Genomic DNA, 20,491 nt, shown 5'->3' with positions numbered 1-20,491 from the left:
GCCAAAGATACCATATTCCAACAAACTCTCTTATCTCTAGTTACTACAGCAATGGAACGCGAGAACACAAAAACAAAAAGGAAGAGAAACGCTTCCAAAACGCAATTCAAACGTGAATAGCAACAAGAGATTGATATAGAAAATCTCTTTTTTTGATTTCTTGGTAGGAATCATGTCATGGCTATTTAAAAAAGTAAGAAATTGTTAGGAGATGTACTGCCTCAATGCTTTAATTCCATACTAACGAGAATCTGTGTAGAAGAAACAAGTTGACTTTGGGGGGGAGTTAGATCGATTGGAAGAAAGGTTAGATGAAGTGCAATACAAGATTGAAACCTTGAAAGAAAAGAAGAAAAACATCCAGTTTCGATACTCCATCCTTTCTTTTCTGATTTACACAGTAGCCGCGTCTTTACGGGCCTATCGGTCTTCTCTTCTTGTTGACCATCGTGTGCTTTCGACGTCTCTATGGATCGTCTTGTATTTATTGGGTGTTGGATTGTAAGTGGAAAAAAGGAATCCCCTTGGGTGGGACAATGATCTTGTTTCAAATCAGACTTCCCTGTGTGGAAGCCGTCCTTGCAGTTTAACCTTTTTAACTAACAATAATAGACTCTATCTCCTTCGACACGGCATAGCTTGGATTTATGAGCGACGGCTGCGGAGGGCTAACTCGCGTCGACGTAAGTTCCAAGAAGAGAAACGCCAATTATTAGATGCTTTGAAAAGCCGAAAGGAGTATTTTGAGACGCAGGCTTTGTTGGAAAAATATGGTGAGCAATCCCCTCGATCCAGAAAACAAGTCGTCGATTTTGGGAAACGTAAAGGAAAGGGAGGATCCGGTGAACCAGGAGAGCTGCCTGTAGGTATTCTTCCAAATTCTTCTGTCAACGATGCGCAGTCTCAGCATTGGTACGACAAAGTGTTGGAAGGTCTCGTGGGAGCAGATGAGAGAGAAGAGCAAAACCGAGAAGCACTAATATGTCAGCATTGTTTCCGTCACAATGGTCTTGCTTCTGTTGGTGAACGAGCAAAGTTTGTTCGTTATGTCTGTTTGTACTGCAAAGCATGGAATGGTCCTTCCTTAGACTCGGATCGTTCCTCGTTGAGTTCCTTGACTCCAAGGAGATCTAAATCTACTTCATCGTCGAGTAGATTATCCGAGTCTCTCCCTGTAGAAACAACCCCTGTACCCGAGACGAAGCAGCATCCTGGTGACTTACCTCTTTTAACGTCAGATGTTTCTCCAACACCTATCCCTTTTTCTGCATTTTCTTACCGGAAGAGTCTTGTGCCTGCTACTCCTCCAACGTCAGCAGCTGCTATGGGTGCTGCGGATACGGACTATCCGGATGTCTCTGTTGATAGTATTTATGATTCCTTTCATACAGTAGCCAATGATGCGCCTGACGTACTTAGCCCTATACAAGAACAAAATCGATGAATGAACTATGCTGATAATTTTATGACGGACTTTATCGTGCAATATATGATGGTCTTTTTTATATACTCCTTTATCTAACTTTTTGTTTGTGATCCTTCTACTTTTCACTTTTTCGACACGTCCATAGAAACGTACCTTTTTATGATTGTGTTTATAATATCTATTGGTTCTTTTTCGCACTTAACGCTACGACATCAAGTAGTTACTCTATAAATTCCCGTCTCTTTGTATCCGTGGAAAAGCGCAGTTGCTTCTGTAGATAAGCCTACTTCAAAAACCGGTCTTTCCCCGAATTCACATGCCCTTACTTTGAAATATCATCAGCTTCCTGCTTGTGTTCGACTTTTTATCGTCGGCAAATGTTCGATAGCTTTATGTCGGGAATAATACGAATCAAAGGACTGAAAATGACCTATGCACCTTTTTCATTTACAAACAAAATACCAATACATTACTATTTTATTCTTCACTAGACGCACGAATTTTCTTTAAATTTTTGTCTAAAGGTAACCAAAAGGGGTACAATGGAGCTTAGATAGCACACAAGTTGATTCCTTGTATAAGAAAATATTAATCTTTTCCTTTTGCATTCTTTTCTTCTACAAAGGTACAATTCTTTTCTATGCAAAAATCTTCCATGGTTTCATTCCCTGCTATTACTATCTTGTTTTGCTAGTTACCTTGTGGGTAAATCCACTTCATCGAGTTTCCCTTCGAGTTTACCCAGCTAAGGGATGGGGATTCCCTTCTGTATATTCTTTTGAATTAGACAAATAAGGCGTATCTACTCATCGTATAAAAGCCTGTATCTCACTCTTCATCTTTCTCCTGTAGACTTTTTCCATTTTCTTTCTGTTACTTGTTTTGTCACTTCTTTTCTGTTTTTAGCCGCGGTAAGTAAAAGGCGTTGCCTCGGTATTACCACCCTAATTAGTGGTCAATATTTAAGGCGTAGACAGGGTAAAGATTGTTTGCTGGTATACCACAGTGAAACTGTATGTTCATTGAAAAATACAGAAACCCACCTTAAAAAGCTATTGAATATAGTTTTAGAATTGATTCTATCATTTAACTGTTTCATTGCCGCAAAATACTCATATTTCAAACCTCAGTTCTTTGGCAGAAATTTAATTGAGAACTTGTCGTTTCACAAACCCTTGTCGTGTCCAAGACCACCATGGCATCCAATTCTATCAAAATTTTCGCGGGAAATTCTCATCCTGAACTTGCTGAGAAGGTTGCAAAACGGTATGTTGAGCATTTTTTGTGAAGCTTTCGTGATGACGGTTGATGGAGAAAGAATGCGAGAACGAGAGTTGGAGGAAGATATTGTCAAAGCGACGGGAAAGAAGAATGACTAACGAAATCTTTTGTTTAGAATTGGACTTAGCTTGGGAAAAGCTGCTGTCGTCCAGTATTCGAATCGTGAAACTTCCGTCACCATTGGAGAATCCGTGCGAGATGAAGATGTCTTTATCCTTCAGACTGGTTGTGGCTCGATTAACGATCACCTGATGGAGCTGCTCATTATGATTAATGCTTGCCGTTCTGCTAGTGCTCGTCGTATTACTGCAATTATCCCCTGCTTTCCTTACGCTCGTCAAGACAAGAAAGACAAAAGTCGTGCTCCTATTACCGCTCGCCTTGTTGCCAACATGTTGCAAACCGCCGGTTGCAACCATGTAATTACCATGGACCTTCATGCTTCTCAAATTCAAGGCTTCTTCAATGTCCCTGTGGATAACCTTTACGCCGAACCATCCGTATTGCGTTACATCCGTGAAAACATCGATACAAGTGTCAATCCTGCAGTTATTGTCTCTCCTGATGCCGGTGGTGCTAAGCGCGCGACTGCTTTGGCCGACCGCTTAGATTTGGATTTTGCATTGATCCACAAAGAAAGACAAAAGGCCAATGAAGTTTCTCGTATGGTGTTGGTTGGTGATGTTCGTGACAAGCTGGCCATTTTGGTCGATGACATGGCCGACACTTGCGGTACTCTTGGTTTAGCTGCCAAAACATTAAAAGACAATGGTGCAAAGGCTGTTTATGCCATCGTCACTCACGGTATTTTGAGTGGTAAAGCTATCCGTGTCATCAACGAGAGTGCTTTAGAGAAGGTTATTTGCACAAACACCATCCCTCACGATGACAAGCGCAAAATTTGCAATAAGATTGAAACTATCGATATCTCTGGTGTTTTAGCCGAATGCATCCGCCGGATTCATCACGGAGAAAGCGTTTCTGTTCTGTTTAGCGTTGCTCCTGCATAAATTCCCTTACTGACTCAGTAACTTCCTCCTTTCTCCTCAATTAACCTATCCTTACTTTCCTTTCTTCTAAGTTAGCGTTCACCTTTATTCGTTTTTGTTGTGTTAGTATGGTCTGCTTTTGGAATCTAACTTCTTTATGTCTATTTTAAAAAAATTACATATCATTTGATCAGTCCCCTTTTTTCTATTTCCTTGTCGAAAAGCAGTATTTGACGATGGAAAAATTTAGAAATATTCGGTGTTTTTTGAATCGTAGTAATGTTTATGAAATACAATTAAAAAAAAAAAAAAAAAAAGAATAGTTATGCTATTCTTATCCTATCATCTTAATACAGTCTAGTCTTCAAACTCAAGCATCAATAACGGTTTCGATTTTCTTTCGAAGATTTTGATATCGTCCCCGTCGCTGGGGGTCTACTTGCTGAAGGGTATTTGTCAAGGAGATCCATGTAGCTTCTTCTTCTTTCGTAGGTTGGTGATTCAATAATGTTCGAAGTAAGAGTCCGTACTCAATAAGAAGTTCGCAACACCCTACAAGATCACAGGTTAGTAGAAGGAAAGACGGTTGCAATCGACCAGGATAACTGACTACCTGTCCTGAAGGGATGCTAATGCTGTACTTACATTTGTTTTCAGGTTCAAGTTCATGTAATTCCTCAAGAAGCTGGATTTCTTGTCTGAGGTAATGGGTACGCTCTTCTTTTGATAAAACAGACAGGATGGGAGGTTCACCAACTTGATTGCAATGACCCATGAGCCAACGATGATAGATCCATATGCTGGAATCATCTGGATCTGTAAAGGCAGCTTGATGGATCGTATCCAATTCTGATAAACCGTTAGAAATTTATCCCATAGTACAATGAGGGAATTAAATTAATTTAAGGGAAAATAACTTTACCTTCTTGCAGGATTTTCTGTGCTAGTTGCTTTCGAGACTCAAAGTCAGTTTCTTTCTTGATAATAAACTCGAGCAATTTTGTACGGTTATGCCATGCTGAGAAATTACTGAAATTAGTAGCAATCGCGCTTGAAGTATACTGTAACTCTTTTTCCGCCAAATCATAATTTCCTGCTTTTTCTATTTGAGATACAACGTATCGTCTATAATGCCATCCATGAACTATACCAAGTTAGTTAAGTAGCTAACTATAAAAAAAGCAAAACCACTTACAATTTCGAGCATCAGCGCTTAAAAGCTTTTCAGTTATCATCATTTCGTAATTCCAATTGGGATACGGAGCATTTTCAAGACACCAACGTCTATGGTTGAATATCCAGTAAACTTTAGGGAACACCTTCATTTTTGATAGGACATACTGTAGCTCTTTGTCCAACAAATCTTGCTTCTCATTGACAGATCTAGTACAACCGTTAGTAGCTGATACAACCGTATAAACAGTTGCGATAAATGTCGTATCATACACATTTGGAAAGACGGTACATAGGTATATTTCTCTTCGGTAATTCCACACGCTATATGTTTCAGGATTCCAATCCAAAAGTTCGGTGGTCAAATTGAGCTTTTCAGAAGAATAGTCTTTTTGTTGTCTCTTGATATTATTAATATTTTTTAAATTTAAGTCAGAAGTCAACATACCGCTCTTTGAAATTGCTCAATTAGGCCTTTGTATTCTTGAATTTTACTTCTTTCCTTCTCGAGTTTCAAGCGTTTTTGCTCCTCATTTAACTTTACTCTTAAAATTCCATGCTATCTCTAGTCAGTTTCTCATGTTTTTAGCATTTTCATACCATTGTACCTTTGCTGATGAAATTGAACTGTATGGATGCTTCCTGTACGAACAGAGCAAAAGCGTAACAATGAAGCTGAAGTATACCGAGTTTTCCTTTTAGTGTACATGTAACAATTCAATCCAAATTTTAATATTTCATTCTCTCAAATCTTGTCTGATTATATACTGTTATACTAGATCCAAATAGATTCTGTATAAAATTGGCAAAACCAAATGGTAGCCAAAGAGTATTAAGAGAAAGGTTCTAGTATAAGACATGGACAGAAAATTGACCTTTCTATCAAGATAATTCTTACCCTTGACATGAATACTAGAAGAGACATCGTTTTCAAAGATTGCATATAACCTACTAAATAACGTCGAATGCTTCAGAATAAATGAGAAGATTTTTATTGTTCTTTATTCATTTCTATCTTGTTCAATTTGAATTGCAAAGGAATTGCATCCAAGCAAATCTGAAAAAACCTGTCAACAAGGCAAATCCTTACTACCAAGCAAACCCAGAATAGAAATAATTTAAAAAAAAAGAATTAAATATCTAACTAATTTTTTTCAGATCTCAAAGGTGATACATTCATAACCGTTGAATCAAATCTTGCAAATGAAATTATCGCGTGAAATCTAATCCCGTGAGCAAATGAATATAATCCTTTCAGATATCAGCAATAATTTAGCACTATGCTCATCATATAATTCAATTCCTCCTTGCTTTTATGGATTGTAACCGTCTGTTCCATCAATTTTGTATACACCTAGAACGCTCGAAAGACTAGACACTCGAGAACAGGAGAAGATTACTGATTCTTTTTAAATAATCAGTAGTAGCCCCTTTCCTAGGATAATGAAAGCGATCGAAGGATTTCTTCGAAAGATATTTCATAACAAGCTTTCAGCGGTCTCAAACAACAACAACAGTAATATAGTCTCAGAATAATTATATAATTAATTGAGTAGTTACGTGTAACTTGAACTCTTTTGAGGGTACCGATATGATATATAAACGCGTCTTGACAAATCCATCGTAAACACACCACACCCCAAGATTCACTTTTCATAGAAACAGAACTCGTTTAAATAAAATAAATATCTTATGGAATTGAAAAAGAAACAAGCTTTAAAATCTCCTGGAAGGCTCTGGAGAATCACGAAAATAAGAAGAAACACGACTTTAAATAAAACACGCGTGAAAAAACGAAAAGAAAGCGATATTAAACCTTCCAATAAAACCAATTTCAGTATAAGGAAATGTTTAGACAGATTTATTCCTTCTAATGCCAATGCAGAGGCATTTCGGATTCTTGATAATTCGCAGCATTGGCGAAAGCATAAACATAAGGAGGATGTCTTGCCAAAGATGTTAAATTTAAACCTTAGTGGTGTCTTAAATTATAAGATATTAGATAAAAGAGAAAATCGCACATCAAAAGGGCTTATTGATTTTTCTGAGAGACAACTCCAAGGGTCTCGTACAAATCAAGGCCCATTAAATCAGTTTCAGTTTCAGGAACAACATATTCATTCTTCAACACAACCTTATCAAGGTGCAATCCATGAATATCCTGTTCGCATATTGGAGGCACCAGGGTTACTCGACGATTTTTACATTTCGCCGTTGGCCTGGTCAAGCCACGGAGAACTAGCCGTTGCTCTGAGACAACACGTATATGTTTGGGATGAATTGTACGGTACGACTATACTGGAAATGCGGCATACAGATTATGTTGTAAGCAGCCTAGCCTATTCCGCAGACGGAGCTTACCTTGCAATTGCTCGCGTTAACGGATCTGTTGAAATTTGGGATCGACAATATTTAACTGAAACACCTGAATACTGCTTTCAGCATGAGGGCGATATAAGCTGCATGGCTTGGAGCCCCACAAATTCAACTTTACTGGTCGGTGGAAGCATGGGCAGCATATATATCTATCATAAAACAAAAAGTATGATGTGCCGACTGTACACAATCAAACACATACATCAAGAGCAGGTTTGCGGACTCGAGTGGAATTACGATGGCACTCAATTCGCTAGCGGGGGAAATGATAATTTGGTATGCGTTTTTGACATGAATGCACTAGATACGCCGAAGCATTTCTGGAGCCACTCAGCAGCGGTTAAGGCACTTGCGTTTTGCCCTTGGCAAAAGTCTCTTTTAGCAATTGGGACCGGATCAAATGACCAGCATATTTATTTTTATGATACCTTTCGAGGAAATCTGATTTCTAGGCTCTTCTGCGGAGCCCAAATCACTTCCATCAATTGGTCACGAAGATATAAAGAGTTTTGTTTCAGCCTTGGTTATGCGTACGAAGGAAACATTGCATCCGTTATTGTTTGCCGATGGCCACAGTTAACGCAAGTATTCCAGGTACCCTTTTGTTCTGCTGAGGATTTTCACCAGGATCTTAGAACTATCATGGCTATTCACACGCACCGTAAACGCTCCAAAAATGACTGGGAAGAAGGTGAGTTCATTGTTGTAGCTAACAATGATCAGACAGTAAAATTTTATAAGATATGGGGCACAGAATCTCCGGCGATCCATAACGATCAGGTACTATTTCAAGAAGGTATATTTGGGAGTCATATTTTAGAAATGCTAGAGGGAGTGCCGGAAAATATACTGCTGAAAAGTCTTCGTTAAAATTGATTGAGACTAACTGTGTTGTCGTTTCAATCTATTCAAAAGTACTTGGTTCTAAAGCTGGAATTCTTTCAATCTGCCCCGCTTTTTTTCTTTCTAAATTTTCGATAATGTGTCTATATATCAGTCCCTTCGAGTTTATATCAAAATGAAAAATGCAATCGTACTCGTCTGTCTGAGATGCAGTCCAATGGCATTTCATCGTGTACCTAGTAGTCTTAGGGGAAAGGGGTGTATGAATCTGACTTTCTATGTCAATTGGATTTTTAATGCCATTTATGTATGCAGAAGCTAGAAGTATTCGAGCGGTTTTGAAAACGAATTTGTAAATCACCAAACTTTGAATTTTCGGAAGATGCAAATGATAGGGAAACAAAGTCAGCTCAATATTTTGACTTAATATTTCATCTGGAAGCGCTTTTTGGGGCAATAGTGGAACCTGGTCTTGAAGGATCCTGATTGCTAGAAGAATGTTAATACTATTCTACATGCTAGGAAACGCATACTTTTACCAGTGTCGACGTTATACAATCCTGAATGAGCAAGCCTTTTGTTCGGTAAATCTTTCAGTGGATTCCTCAAGAAGTTGCACTGAGAACGGCCTACAAGCGAAAACTGAATTGCTTTACAAGAAGAGGAAAAAACTCGAGAAAACAAACAATTCATGGGTGAAAACCGATAACCAAATACCAATTACAATTGAATTAGTCTAATTCTTGTTATAAATATCACTTGGTTGAATACTTTAAGATGTTTCATCATGGAGAGAGTTTTCTTACGAGGAATTACGAAAGTCACCTACCGCAGAGTATGGAAACAGCTCCGAGGTGAAATAATAGATCAGACGGTATACCTTAATAAACAGAGCTGTTCTTAATGATAAAAAACGAAAAATATTTTGTATCTTGTGCAACAACTTTGCTCATGCGGATTTCTTACAGCCAATTAAGCGCATCATATAGTATTGGATTAAACGAGTAAATTATCTAGGTACTAATGCGACAAAAATAAGGCAAACAGCTAAGCGATTAGCAAAGGAATGGAATGGTTAGCAAAGGATATGAGAGGTTATTAAAATTAGTTGTTCTAACTCCGCTTAGAGTTGAAAGAATTTGCTTGCATGAAGGACTTTCACTGAAGTACGACCAAAAGGTTAAGAATTGAGACGGATAAGATATCGAGTAGCAAGTTTGCTTCGAGAGCGAATGCGATGTCCGAAAAAATATAAAATGTATATCAAGGCAATTAAAGGCAAGGAAGCGAAGCCAACCACTGCTGCAGCCCAGTGAACATTCATTCGGCTAAACATAAGTGAACTAAGATGAATAAAGACAACAGAACCCAAGTTCGAAGGAAGCTCAAAGGCGGCAACAGCGGAAGCAGAAACGCTTGGATATGAATCTGTGATATACAAAAGCATCGCCTGCCAGATATGATAATCGGCCATGTCAAAAATGGTAAGAGCAATCAAAGACACGATGAAATGAATGCCTGGTTTGGAACAAAATGCAAACATGAAAAGGCCGATTGGAAACCCCCATACCAAGGCAATTGTCATTATGAACCTTGCTTCTGGCCTTAAGCTCCTGTTCTTGCGTTTATCACGACGATATAGCCAACACTGAATGGGCTCAAGCCACAAGAGTATCACACAGGCAGGAATTGCTGCTAAATAAGTGGAAGAAGCAGCCATATCTGACATTTTGTAGATGTCTGAGTAGACGGGCCAAATGGCCTGCAAGAAAAAATACAAAAGTCCATTTACAAAACCATTGTAAATACCCAAGGACAAGACAATGGGCTCCGTGAAAAAGATCTTTAAAGCCATGAAGAAAATAAAGTACGTGCTTTTGAAAAAGTGTTTGAAAGTAAGTTTGGGAATCATGGATACAGGTTTGTTTTTTTGACGAGCTTCGTAACGTTCGACTACTATCAAAGGAAGGGTTTCTGGAGCGAACGCTAAAATGAGTAAGAAAAATCCTCCTACAATGACATTGATCCAATAAAGCCATCGCCAACCCAATTTTGGATTCTCAGAAACAGCAGTACCCATTGGAGAACCGATACTTGAAATTGAACACATGAAAATGAACATGTACATACCCCAGTTTGAATGCTCATCTTTTAAGAGATCAGCGATACCTCCTGCCACGTTGCCTAATGCAGTTGAGCCAACGACGCCGAGAATGAACATGGAAATGACAAGTTGGGGATAGTTGACTGCCAACGCGCAAGAAACATTAAAGCATAAATAAATTGTCAATGAACCCACGTAAACAATTTTTCTTCCTGCCAAGTCCGATAGTGGCCCCAGCACAAGTGGGCCTAAAGCAACACCTAGACAAAACATACTTTGACCCAGCAAAGAGGTCTGTGAGGAAAGGGTCCATTCTTCCATAACTTTTGATTGTACACCGCTATAAAAGTTTGGAGTCCAGAAAACATACGCCTGTAAGGAGGTGGATAAAAAAATCAACAATGCTTTCTTCCAAGTAGTCCAATTCTGAGGGTGAGCTGAGTGATTGATAGTGATATTTTCTAATTGCTGTGCATAATCAGAAGTATCCTGAAAATCGTATAAATCAATTTCATCTGACTTTGTGATAGAATGCCTAATGACGGAGGGAATCGATATTGCATCTCTTGACTCACAAAGGGAATCATCCTAGAATTTGCTTAGTGTTTCGGTCTAAGAGATAGAATGGCATAAAATTGAAAAGCTTTAGGCATTTGACGATACTAAGCAAATTCCTTTTGTATGCTCTTTTCTGATATACCTTTTTAGGTAAAGTGGATTGATCAAAAGACATACTAAATTGTGTATTAAAATAAAACAATTAATATAGTCAAAATCAATGATTTCTATGGCAAACCAGACGGCTTTTCTATGTAGCTCTTAATGTTTTACTGGATAGTATTTACCAAAACGCAAACAAACCGGCTAAGCGGCTGGGGTAAATAATGCCAATTGTATACCGGATATCCATCCTTTATATAAACATACGGGGTAAGGGTGCTGTGTCGTCATCATCTTTCGTTAAAATTAATTTGGCTGGTAATTGGCTGGCTTTCCTTCTTTCCGATATCTATGTATCCCGAATATCCGAAACGAGATGAATTGAGGATGCATGATGGGTGCAAAAATCCGTAGATAATAATGTGAGAGCTACCTTTATCTAAAAAAAATAAAAAGAAATATCGAGAAAACCACATTACAAAGTCAGAAATTCGCATTTACATTTATATGTTTTACCAAAAAACCGTTGAATGCCTGTTTACTTTAAGAGAATATATCGTACTAACAATGCTATGATGAACTTGGTTGTTTATTGAGAAATTTACTTGTTGTTTAGTGTGGTTCGTTTGTTATGTTTAATAAAAGCAAAATTATGAATTTACAAGTTTCGTTTAATTCATCCTTGTCGAGTGTATCCGGGTATTCGATTTGTTGCGACAGAAGTTGGGCTAATTGTGATAGTATAGTGGTAAATCACCTTTTTTTTTTGAAAACGATTTGCTCTGATTCAAAGTAGTTAGTAATCCTCGAGGATTCAAAGTGAATTTTTGTATTGTCGTAATGCTTATTGGATAACAAACATTTTGTTTCCTCTTCCAATAATAAATAAAACCTTCCTGAATCGACATTGAAACTCTACTATGAATATATTAGACGCAAACAGCAAGGTCCATTTTCCCTCGCGTTAGTCACTCATCAACTCTTCCAATTCGGCGAGTTCTTCTTCCGTTAGCTGAGGCTGATTTGTCTTTTGTTTCAGTAAAGAGTCTTCAGTAACCATGTTTTCCTCGCCTGAAAAAGAGGATGGATCGAGATTCCAAACTCGTAACGTCCCATCCAATGATGCACTAACTAGAAAAGACCTCCACTGAATTAACTTTGTGACAGACTCATAATGGCCTGAATATATGTGCGCTAAATTCCCAAGATTCACATTCCATAACCTCACATTTTCATCTCGACAAGCCGTGCAGATATTACCGTCAGAGAGCACAAGGACGTCTGTACAAAAGTCGGGATGCTCGAATCTAGTCTCTTCATGTAACCCTTCGTAAATCGACCACTGACGGACAGTTTTATCTGCTGATGCAGTCCACAAAGATTCTGAATCTTCAGGTTCAAACATAAGGCTGTAAACATTGGATTGATGTCCCCAAAATCCTTCTTCATCAAGAGATTGTCCCCCGTCTCGTCGGATTTCCCATCTTCGAATGCTACTCTCGCTTCCACACGTCCAAAACACATTTGTTCCCGGCTGTCGAACAATTTTCTCAATTCCCCTTGAATGTCCTGCCAGTTGATATAGTAGACGGTTTGGTTGAGCAGTTGTGTCCCATACTCCAAGTGTTGTATCCACAGAACCCGAAATAAGTAAACCCTCTTCCTCAAAAAGCAACAGTGACTTCACATAATCGCCATGACCTACCAAAGTCTCAACACATTCGCCAGAGCGAACGTTCCATCGTTTGATCGTTTTGTCCCATGAACCTGTATACAGAAAGCGGTCCTGATTGTCGTCCATAAGACTCTGTACCTGGCAACAGGTAACCGGCCCTGTATGACCTTTGTAAACTTTGCAAGTTTTCCCATCATTCAAATCATACAGTCTGCATACATGAGAGGCCTCACATGTGAATATTCTAGGGAGCTGGTATTTCTTTGGGGTGGTACGATCAAGTTCGAGGTTTAGGATTTTCGATTTCAGATTCCTTGGATTTCCCAGTTCATTTTTGGATTTGTCAAGTTTTCGTTCTTCGTTTCGAATCGCATTTTCCGTCTGAAATAGATACGTTGCATTACTAGTTTGCATTATGAAACTTGGCTATTCTAAAGATTATTTTAAGCAAAGGAAGAAAAACAAATGTAACGAGTGAGAATTGTTTCTCCAGAGACTCGAATGTTTAAAAAGAACGTTTTCCTCGTAGTTCGTTTTACAACTCTCGATACGATGATACTTTATCATAGTATCGTTTTAGTGTTAATAAAGTAGGATTTTTTCCTTTCTGAAGCTTTAGTACATCAAATTAAATTTTTTTTTTGGTTTCCAGAGCTTCAATTTTAAGAAGAAATCCTGGAAAAGCCGGCTTACATTTATGGCTGTTAATAATGTTCCTTACCTTACCATGGCTAACATAGAAACAAAAATACTTCGTCCCTACCAAGCAGAGCAATAGAGGACACACAACCCATTCTGAATAAAGAGAGTAGAATAGAATATTACTTACTGTGAAAGCTCAAAACAGGAAGCAACAAAATAATCGATAAAAATCGGTCAGAGAGGGACTCGAACCCTCGACCTCATGATTAACAGTCATGCGCACTAACCAACTGTGCTATCCGACCTTTGGTTGCTCACAGGTGTATTAATTTTTATATAAGGACTTAAAAAAGAAGCCGACCTCGGTTTATACAGCGTAGACATTGTTTGTTTTACTTACGAAGTAGGGAAATGTATGTTCTCTATAGATTCTCTTTCTTTGGTTCAAAAAGCGCCAAAATAAGTCTTGCGCTAATGAAGCGCTACAATGGACTGAGATTGGTCGATTGATCATGTAGAGTTATTCTGTTGTCAATGAAAAGTAGAAAAATTCCATAAGATTTTATATCATTAAAATCATTGATCGAATAATTATTATACATTAGGAAAAGCATGTGTAGAGTCGATACAAATTATAATCTTTCAATGTAAGCAACAAGATTCGTAATCAAATCTGCCTTTTTTCCAGTAGACCGTAAACTTCTGTCTCGTAAAATACTTTTTAATTGAGGAACCTTCAGAGTCTAGTAAATGTTAGTCTTGTTTGATGAGGCTCAAGCGCTTTGTATATTATACCTTTAGATCTTTTTCCAATGATCCAGTTTCATGCATGCTTTTTAACTGAGAATCATCCAACGCAAATGACTGCTCTATACTTTCTTCGCGTTTTCGTTTTAGTGGGGTGACTGAATCCATTTCATCTTCGTCATGTTTTATCGGAACGATATTATTGCTCGAGCTAATAATCTCATTAAATTCTCGAATGTGATCTCCAACTCTCTAAAAGGTTAAAGACAAAAAAAATCTTCATTAAGAACTTACCTTCTGTATAGCTCTGTATTTGGGTAAAGTCGTATCAACAAAGTCGGTTGGAATCTCATCATCAAGGGCTAATGCTTGTAACACCTTGTAGTGCCATTGCAAAGAAGGGTTATTGTACCTTCCTGGCTCGTAAGCCCTAAGTTCCATCCCTCGTAAAACATTTTGCATAGTCTCAATTGAATTTGGTGGAAGAGAATTAGGATTGGGATTACCAGGAAGGCTCCGAATGTCGTCGGCAGATGGCAATTGAAGTAGAAAAATCCCAACTGGTAGCTCAAAGTCTTTTCGAATATGTGTTGATGTACCGGTTGGAATCATAGCCACGAAACAAGGATTTGAATTTGGTCGTGCAATAAACCAAGCAATCCCAATTTTGTTAGAATGAAGAAGTTTCTTATGTAATGCTGCAAATACGGCTCCTCCTCCTCGAATTTTGTTCTCTATCGGTCTAATAAAAACGGCAGGTTTTAGAGAATGCCAAGGTTTTAGGGTGGAAGCATCGCGAAATCCTATAATCCGTAAAACAGGAGGTCCGAAGGATCGAATTTCATCCAAATCTTCTGGATCAAATACTACGGAAGACCCACCATAAGTAAAGGATCTTTTGATGTCCGACCTTTTCAGTTCCTTCTTTGTGTCAAAGCTTACCTGTTTACTTTGAGGAATAGCAATTGCCAAGCGCTCTCCTTTGGCATAAACCCAACTAGTTTTCACGGATTCTAATCTCTTTAATAAAATATATCCTTGAATTTCAATTCTCACGTTCTTTCCCAAATCCATTTCCAAATGGAAGTGCGCTCGTTTTGGTTTTTGCAGAGCAGTTATCATATTAAGCATGTTTTGTAGCTGTGATTGACCACGACTGACCAAATTGGAAACATCTTGATGATTATAAACGATGTATAGAAAGTCTGAATAAAAAATATTCATTCGGAAAGAATGAGTAGGAGGGTCCAAAAAAATCGGATTCACTTGCACATCCAAATCCTTCAAATCCTGGGCTCTCTGAAGAATGATTCCTTTTTCCGTTTCGTTCCAAGCAGGGTGATCATTATCGGTGATTAGGAAAAGGCGCTTTTCATATTTCTGAGCTTTGGTGGTGAAAAGAACACTTGCATGGTAAAGAACACTAGACAGAGATATTTGGGAAGAGCAAGGCTTAAAATTTTTTTTGTAGGAGTCGAATTCTTACACAAGAGTTAGCGAATGCCTTTCGGTTGATGATTGTTCAGCAGGGTCTTGCCTCTTTGCGAATTCCTTTTAAATTCATTACCTTTTTCATATGTCTGTAAGCTTTTAAGGCGCTCGGCGTCTGGAGGATCTAAGTCCAAAAGGATTTGTTGGTTTTCAAACCTGCCAGTAGAGGATTCCTAATGGATTTCGTAAGTATGGGTGATTGAATCAAGAATTGCAATTATTCAGCAACAAAAACTTACAGTACCATATAACAGAACCCCCATCACATCGTTTGGGTTGGTAATCACCCTTTGAGCTGCCAATTGATATGCACAAATGAGAGCCATCTGCAGTGAGCAAGGAGTAAACTCATCCACAGGCTCTAGCATACTCGGCGAAACCTCTACTACAAAAAGAATGGCATTTCGACCAGTGTAAACACTCTGTCTCGGCTGTTAGTCAAATTGTCAACGAGCACCATCACCTCTGAAAGAAATTACTTCGCACCTCAAAGTCTTCTACATACGAAGGATCTTCTGGATCCATCAATGAAAGCTTTCTAAATCCCAAAAAAAGTAAAAGAGACCAAAGTACACGTTTTAAGAATCACACACGGCAAGACGAATTTGGCTGGCTGGTCGACCTCCATAAAAAGAAAAAAAAAGCAACAGAAGAGACGGCAATTTCTATCTATAACAGAATTATAGAATCCAAAGCTAAGCTTGGTATTTAACAGGGAAAATACCTTTCATACTATTTCAAAGACAAAAGACAATGTTTGGATCTTAAATACTGATTTTTATCGTTGCTTTCTTAAATGGATACTGATTCACTGGGTCGCGTAAAATTGCTCCTGTAAGATGTAAACAATGGAAAATGGATTTTTTTATTTCAGGACAATAAAGGAAAAGGAATCTGCTATCTTCATTGCTCGCTGGAGTCAATAATGTGAAGACAAATAAGTCGGAAAAAGAACATTTATGGTTGGTAAAGAACCATAGCTTTGCCGTTCTTTTTTGGTAGGAAAGTGACCATCCATAAACAAAGCAGAGAGTGGAGATGAACTGTTTTGACTCAATGAATTATTGCAAAGTATGAAAGGATTTTATAAAAAAGTTTTTGGTAATTATTCTGAATCAAGGATGTTTTTTTTTTGGGATTCATGAATCATGCAAACCTGAAAGGATTGGTCATTCATCCTATCTAAATTGGGGATATGCTTTCATAAAAGATTTAAATATAATACTTCTCCAATCTTCCTTGTAAAGGAAAGAGCATTCCTTCGAAACAGCACAAAAGTTGGAAACGTCACGCTCGAACCAAGTCAGCCTAAGAGTTTAACTTGAGCTTACTATCCGTATTTTTGTATATCACTATTAAAACAATTCTTCCATGCCTATTAGTGCATAAACGACAAAAAATCTTATACTCTTTCCATACTTCCTCCATACATACATACATTATTTACTAACGATATACACTAAAATACCGTATCTTTGATAGTATACCCAAGGGTCCTCGGTATTTCCCAACCAAAGCGAGTAGCTGCCAGAAATAAAATTTCCAAAAAAAAAACAACCTACATCGAGCGTTTTTGTTATGGGACGTGGAGGTAAGCGCAGTTGGTATAATGGTGATCGTAGAGAAGCAAAAAGGAACCGTGTAAATTCTGCTCAATACGGTGAAAAACGGCCTGAACATTTGGTCGTTGGAGAAAAGAAACCAAAACGTAAAGTTGCTTGCCTGGTGGGATACTGTGGCACTGGTTATCATGGAATGCAATTAAATCCTCCAAGTAAAACGATCGAGGGAGACCTTTTCGACGCGTTTGTCAAAGCTGAGGCCGTGTCATCTTACAACGCGGATGATCCTAAGAAAGTCGCTTTAGCTCGAGCTGCACGGACCGATAAGGGTGTTCATGCTGCTGGAAATGTGATTACTCTAAAATTGATTATGGAAGATGAGCAATTGATCGAAAAAGTCAATCAACATCTCCCTCCTTCCATCCGTGTTTGGGACGTTGTTCGTACAATCAATTCATTTAATCCTAGAACGTACTGCGAATCCCGTATCTATGAGTATTTGATTCCTACCTATGCTTTCGTTCCCCCAAAGCCTAGTTCTGTCTTGGGCCGTTGCATCGCAAAAAATTCTCCTATGCCGAGTGAGCCTGTCGACGAAAATGATATCAACCAAATGAGCCGCAAGATTTTCTATGAAGAGGGAAAAGAATTCTGGGATAAATATAAGGAAATGGAAGCTGTAATCTTAGAGGCCTATCATGCAGATCCCGAGAACTTTGTCAATCCTTATTCAAAGAAAGCTGCCGCGGCCGCCTCTTCTACTGCAGAAAATGAGAGCCCCAAAGAAGAGGAACTACCTGCACCAATTTCTGAAGAGAATGTTCAAGGTTCTACTCCTGCTAATCCAACTGAGAATGAATCTAACACAAAAGAACACCAGACAATCGATTCAAAAGATGTAGAAGCTCCTACTTCAACAATAGACGAAAATCAATCTGCTTCTGCTACCTCTTCTCCCAAAACTGATCCGGCTATGAGACTTGATCGTGCTCTCAAGAATGCAGAAATGCAGCTATTAAAGGAATATCGAATCTCTGAAAAGAGATTACGTGTTATCAGAGAAACTCTGAATACTTATGTTGGAAATCACAACTTTCATAACTTTACCGTTGGGCAAGCCTTTCACCAAAAAAATAGTAACCGTTTGATACGCTCTTTCAACGTATGTTTTTCTTTTTTTTTCTAAAACAAATATAATAGTATCCTTATTAACAAATTTATTAGGCTTCCGACCCGATAATGATCGGCAACACTGAATGGATTTCTTTGAAAGTACACGGGCAGTCATTTATGTTGCATCAGATTCGAAAGATGATAGCTTTGGCCGTATTAATGGTTCGTACTGGGTGCAATTTGAGCCGTATTCAAGATGCATTCAAGAAAACAAAAGTAAATATTCCTAAAGGCCCCGGATTTGGACTTTTACTTGAATCTCCATTTTTCAAAGGTTATAATGAGCATAAGGCTCCAGAAAATGATCGAGATCCTATTGACTTTTCTAAGTACTCTGAAAGTATTGAAAAGTTTAAACACGCTCATATTTACGATAAGATTTTCGAAGAGGAAAATCGAAAACAAGTGTACGTAAATATATTTGTGGCTTCTTATGCTAACTCATTTAGATTCCATTGCTTTTTAACCTTCATAGACAGCTATAAGGAGCTTGACTTTCAGTATCTTTCAGATATTGGCATTACCGCTGAAGAAGAAAAGGTAGCTGAAAATGGCCTACCGGATGAATTATCTAGTGAAGACGAGGATGACGCTAAAACTAATAAAGATGAATTGGAAGGGTAAACGCGTTTCAGCTACTGCCCCAGTTATCGATTTTTGGTAAACGGTTATCTCAGAGATTTTGGGAATCTATTTTTGGTTAATAATAGATAGTGAAGGTTGATTAATTGGGATATTATAATGTTGACAAAAAAAGCAAGGCAATTATAATACTTGGGTTACATTAGAAAATACATATCACATATATACACAGGTATTCAATGCGTAGATAACAATCAAAATAAAGGTGAAATAGTAAGGAATCAATGATTATTATGTGCAAAGTAAAACCCATCATCACTCATAAGCTCATCATAGCAAAACAAAAAAAAAAAGCAGACAAAACAATCATGCAAAGAAGATACATAAAGAATTAACGTGCGCTAAATGGGATAACTCTTCCAAGAATAGTACCAGTAACTTGCATTCCTTGCTCTCCATGTCGAAAGGCGGTCGCAATTAATTCCCTCGTACGAAAATAGGTATGTCTCCGTTTAACAGGTAAAACTGTTTTATGTTCTAAAGGCTTATTGCCGGATTGTTGTAGGGCGTTCATAACAAAATTTACTTCCTCATCCGAATCAACAGGTGTTTCATGCTGTTGTTCTTCTGATTCTTTTGCTGTTTCGAGAATTTGTCCTGAGAAAATTAGTAACGATCAGTTTCAAGTGCATAGCAAACATACGTTGAATCTTGGCTTGATTTTTCTTTTGACAAGCAGCAAGCAAAACATCATAGGGCTGAGAGCGACCAGGAACAGCACGTTTGCTTGACATGGAATGAGTTTTGCATGTCAAAGAACGTGCACACATCAGGCCGTTCGGTAAAAGGACACCACATTGTTTGTCCACATCCACGGGTCCTATGCAATTAGTAAGTTGAAAGATTTAGTGACATACCTCTTTGCTTTGTGCTTTTCTTTTTTCCTACGTCCTTTTTGGAAGAAGCATTTGCTTTGGTAGACTTCTTACTTTCTTCTACTTTCCGTCGTTTAGGAGGAGCAACCTCTGTGTTGTTATTACTCTGGTTGGAAGCACTTTCAGAAGAAGTACTCAACTTCTGATGCGTTGCTTTACTACCATTCTTTATAGAAGCAGTAGATGGAGTATTTGATTCCTTTGAGTGCACCGTAGAGGAAACCTCGTTGTCTGCCTGGCGCTTTAGTGACTTTTTTTCAAGACATTTCTCGTTATGCTCCTCAATATAATTTGACAAAAACGGTCTCTCGCATGTGGGACAAAGTACATAATCAAGATCTGTATTATTAGGCTCGACCCCAAAACGAGGAAAAGCAGCTGCAGGAAGCGGCACTTGAGAGCTTTCTTTATGCACTATTTTGCTTTCTAATCCATCATCTAAACCGTTAGAAGTGTTCGGATCTACACCTGCATCCTTTGGCAACCCGTTGGGATACTTCAACAAAATCTCTTCGTTCCGCTCCCATTCTTCAGGAAAAAGCTCTAAAGTTTGCTGCTCGGTTAACATCTTCATGTATCCAGCTGCCTTTTGTATGCTAAACAAAACCGTCTTGAGCAGGCTTCTACCTTGGTGGTGGACCCAAAATGGTTCAATCTCGGTATAAAAAGAGACTGTTGCAACTGAAAAAAAAAAAGATCTAAAAAAACATAATATAAATCTTTGTCGTGTATAAAAAAATAATAAATAAAAATAGAAGTGGTCTATCTCAATGTGTTAGTCTTTCAATCATTCTAGATTAATTCAAATAGAAGCGGTTGATTTTCAGCCGTA

General features: G+C 38.2%; 10 protein-coding genes and 1 non-coding gene across 11 annotated transcripts; 4 read left to right on the top strand and 7 right to left on the bottom strand.

Moving 5' to 3' along the window:
* Nucleotides 1-172: 172 nt before the first annotated feature.
* SPOG_02457 (lunapark) lies at nt 173-1,444 on the top strand (the record flags this gene model as incomplete). Its single annotated transcript, XM_013168398.1, has 3 exons — nt 173-193; nt 260-501; nt 613-1,444. The coding sequence occupies 3 exons, from the start codon at nt 173-175 to the stop codon at nt 1,442-1,444; spliced, it is 1,095 nt and encodes a 364-aa protein (XP_013023852.1).
* A 1,177-nt stretch (nt 1,445-2,621) lies between these two features.
* Nucleotides 2,622-3,717, top strand: SPOG_02456 (ribose-phosphate pyrophosphokinase; the record flags this gene model as incomplete). Its single annotated transcript, XM_013168397.1, has 2 exons — nt 2,622-2,692; nt 2,823-3,717. The coding sequence occupies 2 exons, from the start codon at nt 2,622-2,624 to the stop codon at nt 3,715-3,717; spliced, it is 966 nt and encodes a 321-aa protein (XP_013023851.1).
* Nucleotides 3,718-4,015: 298 nt separating this feature from the next.
* Nucleotides 4,016-5,695, bottom strand: SPOG_02455 (rab geranylgeranyltransferase alpha subunit). Its single transcript, XM_013168396.1, has 7 exons — nt 5,470-5,695; nt 5,318-5,428; nt 5,143-5,270; nt 4,892-5,079; nt 4,619-4,840; nt 4,342-4,545; nt 4,016-4,248 (listed from the first exon to the last, which is right to left on the bottom strand). The coding sequence occupies exons 1-7, from the start codon at nt 5,470-5,472 to the stop codon at nt 4,067-4,069; spliced, it is 1,038 nt and encodes a 345-aa protein (XP_013023850.1). The 5' UTR covers nt 5,473-5,695; the 3' UTR covers nt 4,016-4,066.
* Nucleotides 5,696-5,855: 160 nt separating this feature from the next.
* Nucleotides 5,856-9,052, bottom strand: SPOG_05351 (uncharacterized protein). Its single transcript, XM_013168686.1, has 2 exons — nt 8,622-9,052; nt 5,856-8,577 (listed from the first exon to the last, which is right to left on the bottom strand). The coding sequence occupies exons 1-2, from the start codon at nt 8,779-8,781 to the stop codon at nt 8,150-8,152; spliced, it is 588 nt and encodes a 195-aa protein (XP_013024140.1). The 5' UTR covers nt 8,782-9,052; the 3' UTR covers nt 5,856-8,149.
* Nucleotides 6,562-8,115, top strand: SPOG_02454 (Cdc20/Fizzy family WD repeat protein; the record flags this gene model as incomplete). Its single annotated transcript, XM_013168395.1, has 1 exon — nt 6,562-8,115. The coding sequence occupies one exon, from the start codon at nt 6,562-6,564 to the stop codon at nt 8,113-8,115; it is 1,554 nt and encodes a 517-aa protein (XP_013023849.1).
* Nucleotides 9,053-9,268: 216 nt separating the features above from the next.
* Nucleotides 9,269-10,925, bottom strand: SPOG_02453 (membrane transporter; the record flags this gene model as incomplete). Its single annotated transcript, XM_013168394.1, has 2 exons — nt 9,269-10,780; nt 10,893-10,925. 2 exons carry the CDS (start codon nt 10,923-10,925, stop codon nt 9,269-9,271), a joined length of 1,545 nt encoding a protein of 514 aa, XP_013023848.1.
* Nucleotides 10,926-11,349: 424 nt separating this feature from the next.
* SPOG_02452 (uncharacterized protein) lies at nt 11,350-13,457 on the bottom strand. Its single transcript, XM_013168393.1, has one exon. The coding sequence runs from the start codon at nt 12,939-12,941 to the stop codon at nt 11,817-11,819; it is 1,125 nt and encodes a 374-aa protein (XP_013023847.1). The 5' UTR covers nt 12,942-13,457; the 3' UTR covers nt 11,350-11,816.
* On the bottom strand, nt 13,401-13,474 carry SPOG_16275. Its single transcript has one exon. It is a non-coding gene; the product is annotated as a tRNA-Asn (tRNA).
* Nucleotides 13,475-13,645: 171 nt separating this feature from the next.
* Nucleotides 13,646-16,149, bottom strand: SPOG_02451 (Ku domain-containing protein Pku70). Its single transcript, XM_013168392.1, has 6 exons — nt 15,894-16,149; nt 15,647-15,829; nt 15,484-15,580; nt 14,211-15,397; nt 13,965-14,168; nt 13,646-13,912 (listed from the first exon to the last, which is right to left on the bottom strand). Exons 1-6 carry the CDS (start codon nt 15,930-15,932, stop codon nt 13,802-13,804), a joined length of 1,821 nt encoding a protein of 606 aa, XP_013023846.1. The 5' UTR covers nt 15,933-16,149; the 3' UTR covers nt 13,646-13,801.
* Nucleotides 16,150-16,930: 781 nt separating this feature from the next.
* On the top strand, nt 16,931-18,959 carry SPOG_02450 (tRNA pseudouridine synthase Lsp1). Its single transcript, XM_013168391.1, has 3 exons — nt 16,931-18,131; nt 18,194-18,549; nt 18,592-18,959. Exons 1-3 carry the CDS (start codon nt 16,986-16,988, stop codon nt 18,764-18,766), a joined length of 1,677 nt encoding a protein of 558 aa, XP_013023845.1. The 5' UTR covers nt 16,931-16,985; the 3' UTR covers nt 18,767-18,959.
* SPOG_02449 (SAGA complex subunit Sgf73) lies at nt 18,927-20,489 on the bottom strand. The gene is made up of 3 exons (XM_013168390.1): nt 19,642-20,489; nt 19,428-19,604; nt 18,927-19,381 (listed from the first exon to the last, which is right to left on the bottom strand). The coding sequence occupies exons 1-3, from the start codon at nt 20,231-20,233 to the stop codon at nt 19,116-19,118; spliced, it is 1,035 nt and encodes a 344-aa protein (XP_013023844.1). The 5' UTR covers nt 20,234-20,489; the 3' UTR covers nt 18,927-19,115.
* Nucleotides 20,490-20,491: the final 2 nt, after the last annotated feature.

Source organism: Schizosaccharomyces cryophilus (genome assembly GCF_000004155.1).
Source record: "Schizosaccharomyces cryophilus OY26 unplaced genomic scaffold supercont4.4, whole genome shotgun sequence".
In the NCBI taxonomy this organism is placed as follows: domain Eukaryota; kingdom Fungi; phylum Ascomycota; class Schizosaccharomycetes; order Schizosaccharomycetales; family Schizosaccharomycetaceae; genus Schizosaccharomyces; species Schizosaccharomyces cryophilus.
The sequence above is the reverse complement of the archived record's forward strand: the minus strand, read 5'-3'. Positions and strand labels throughout refer to the sequence as shown.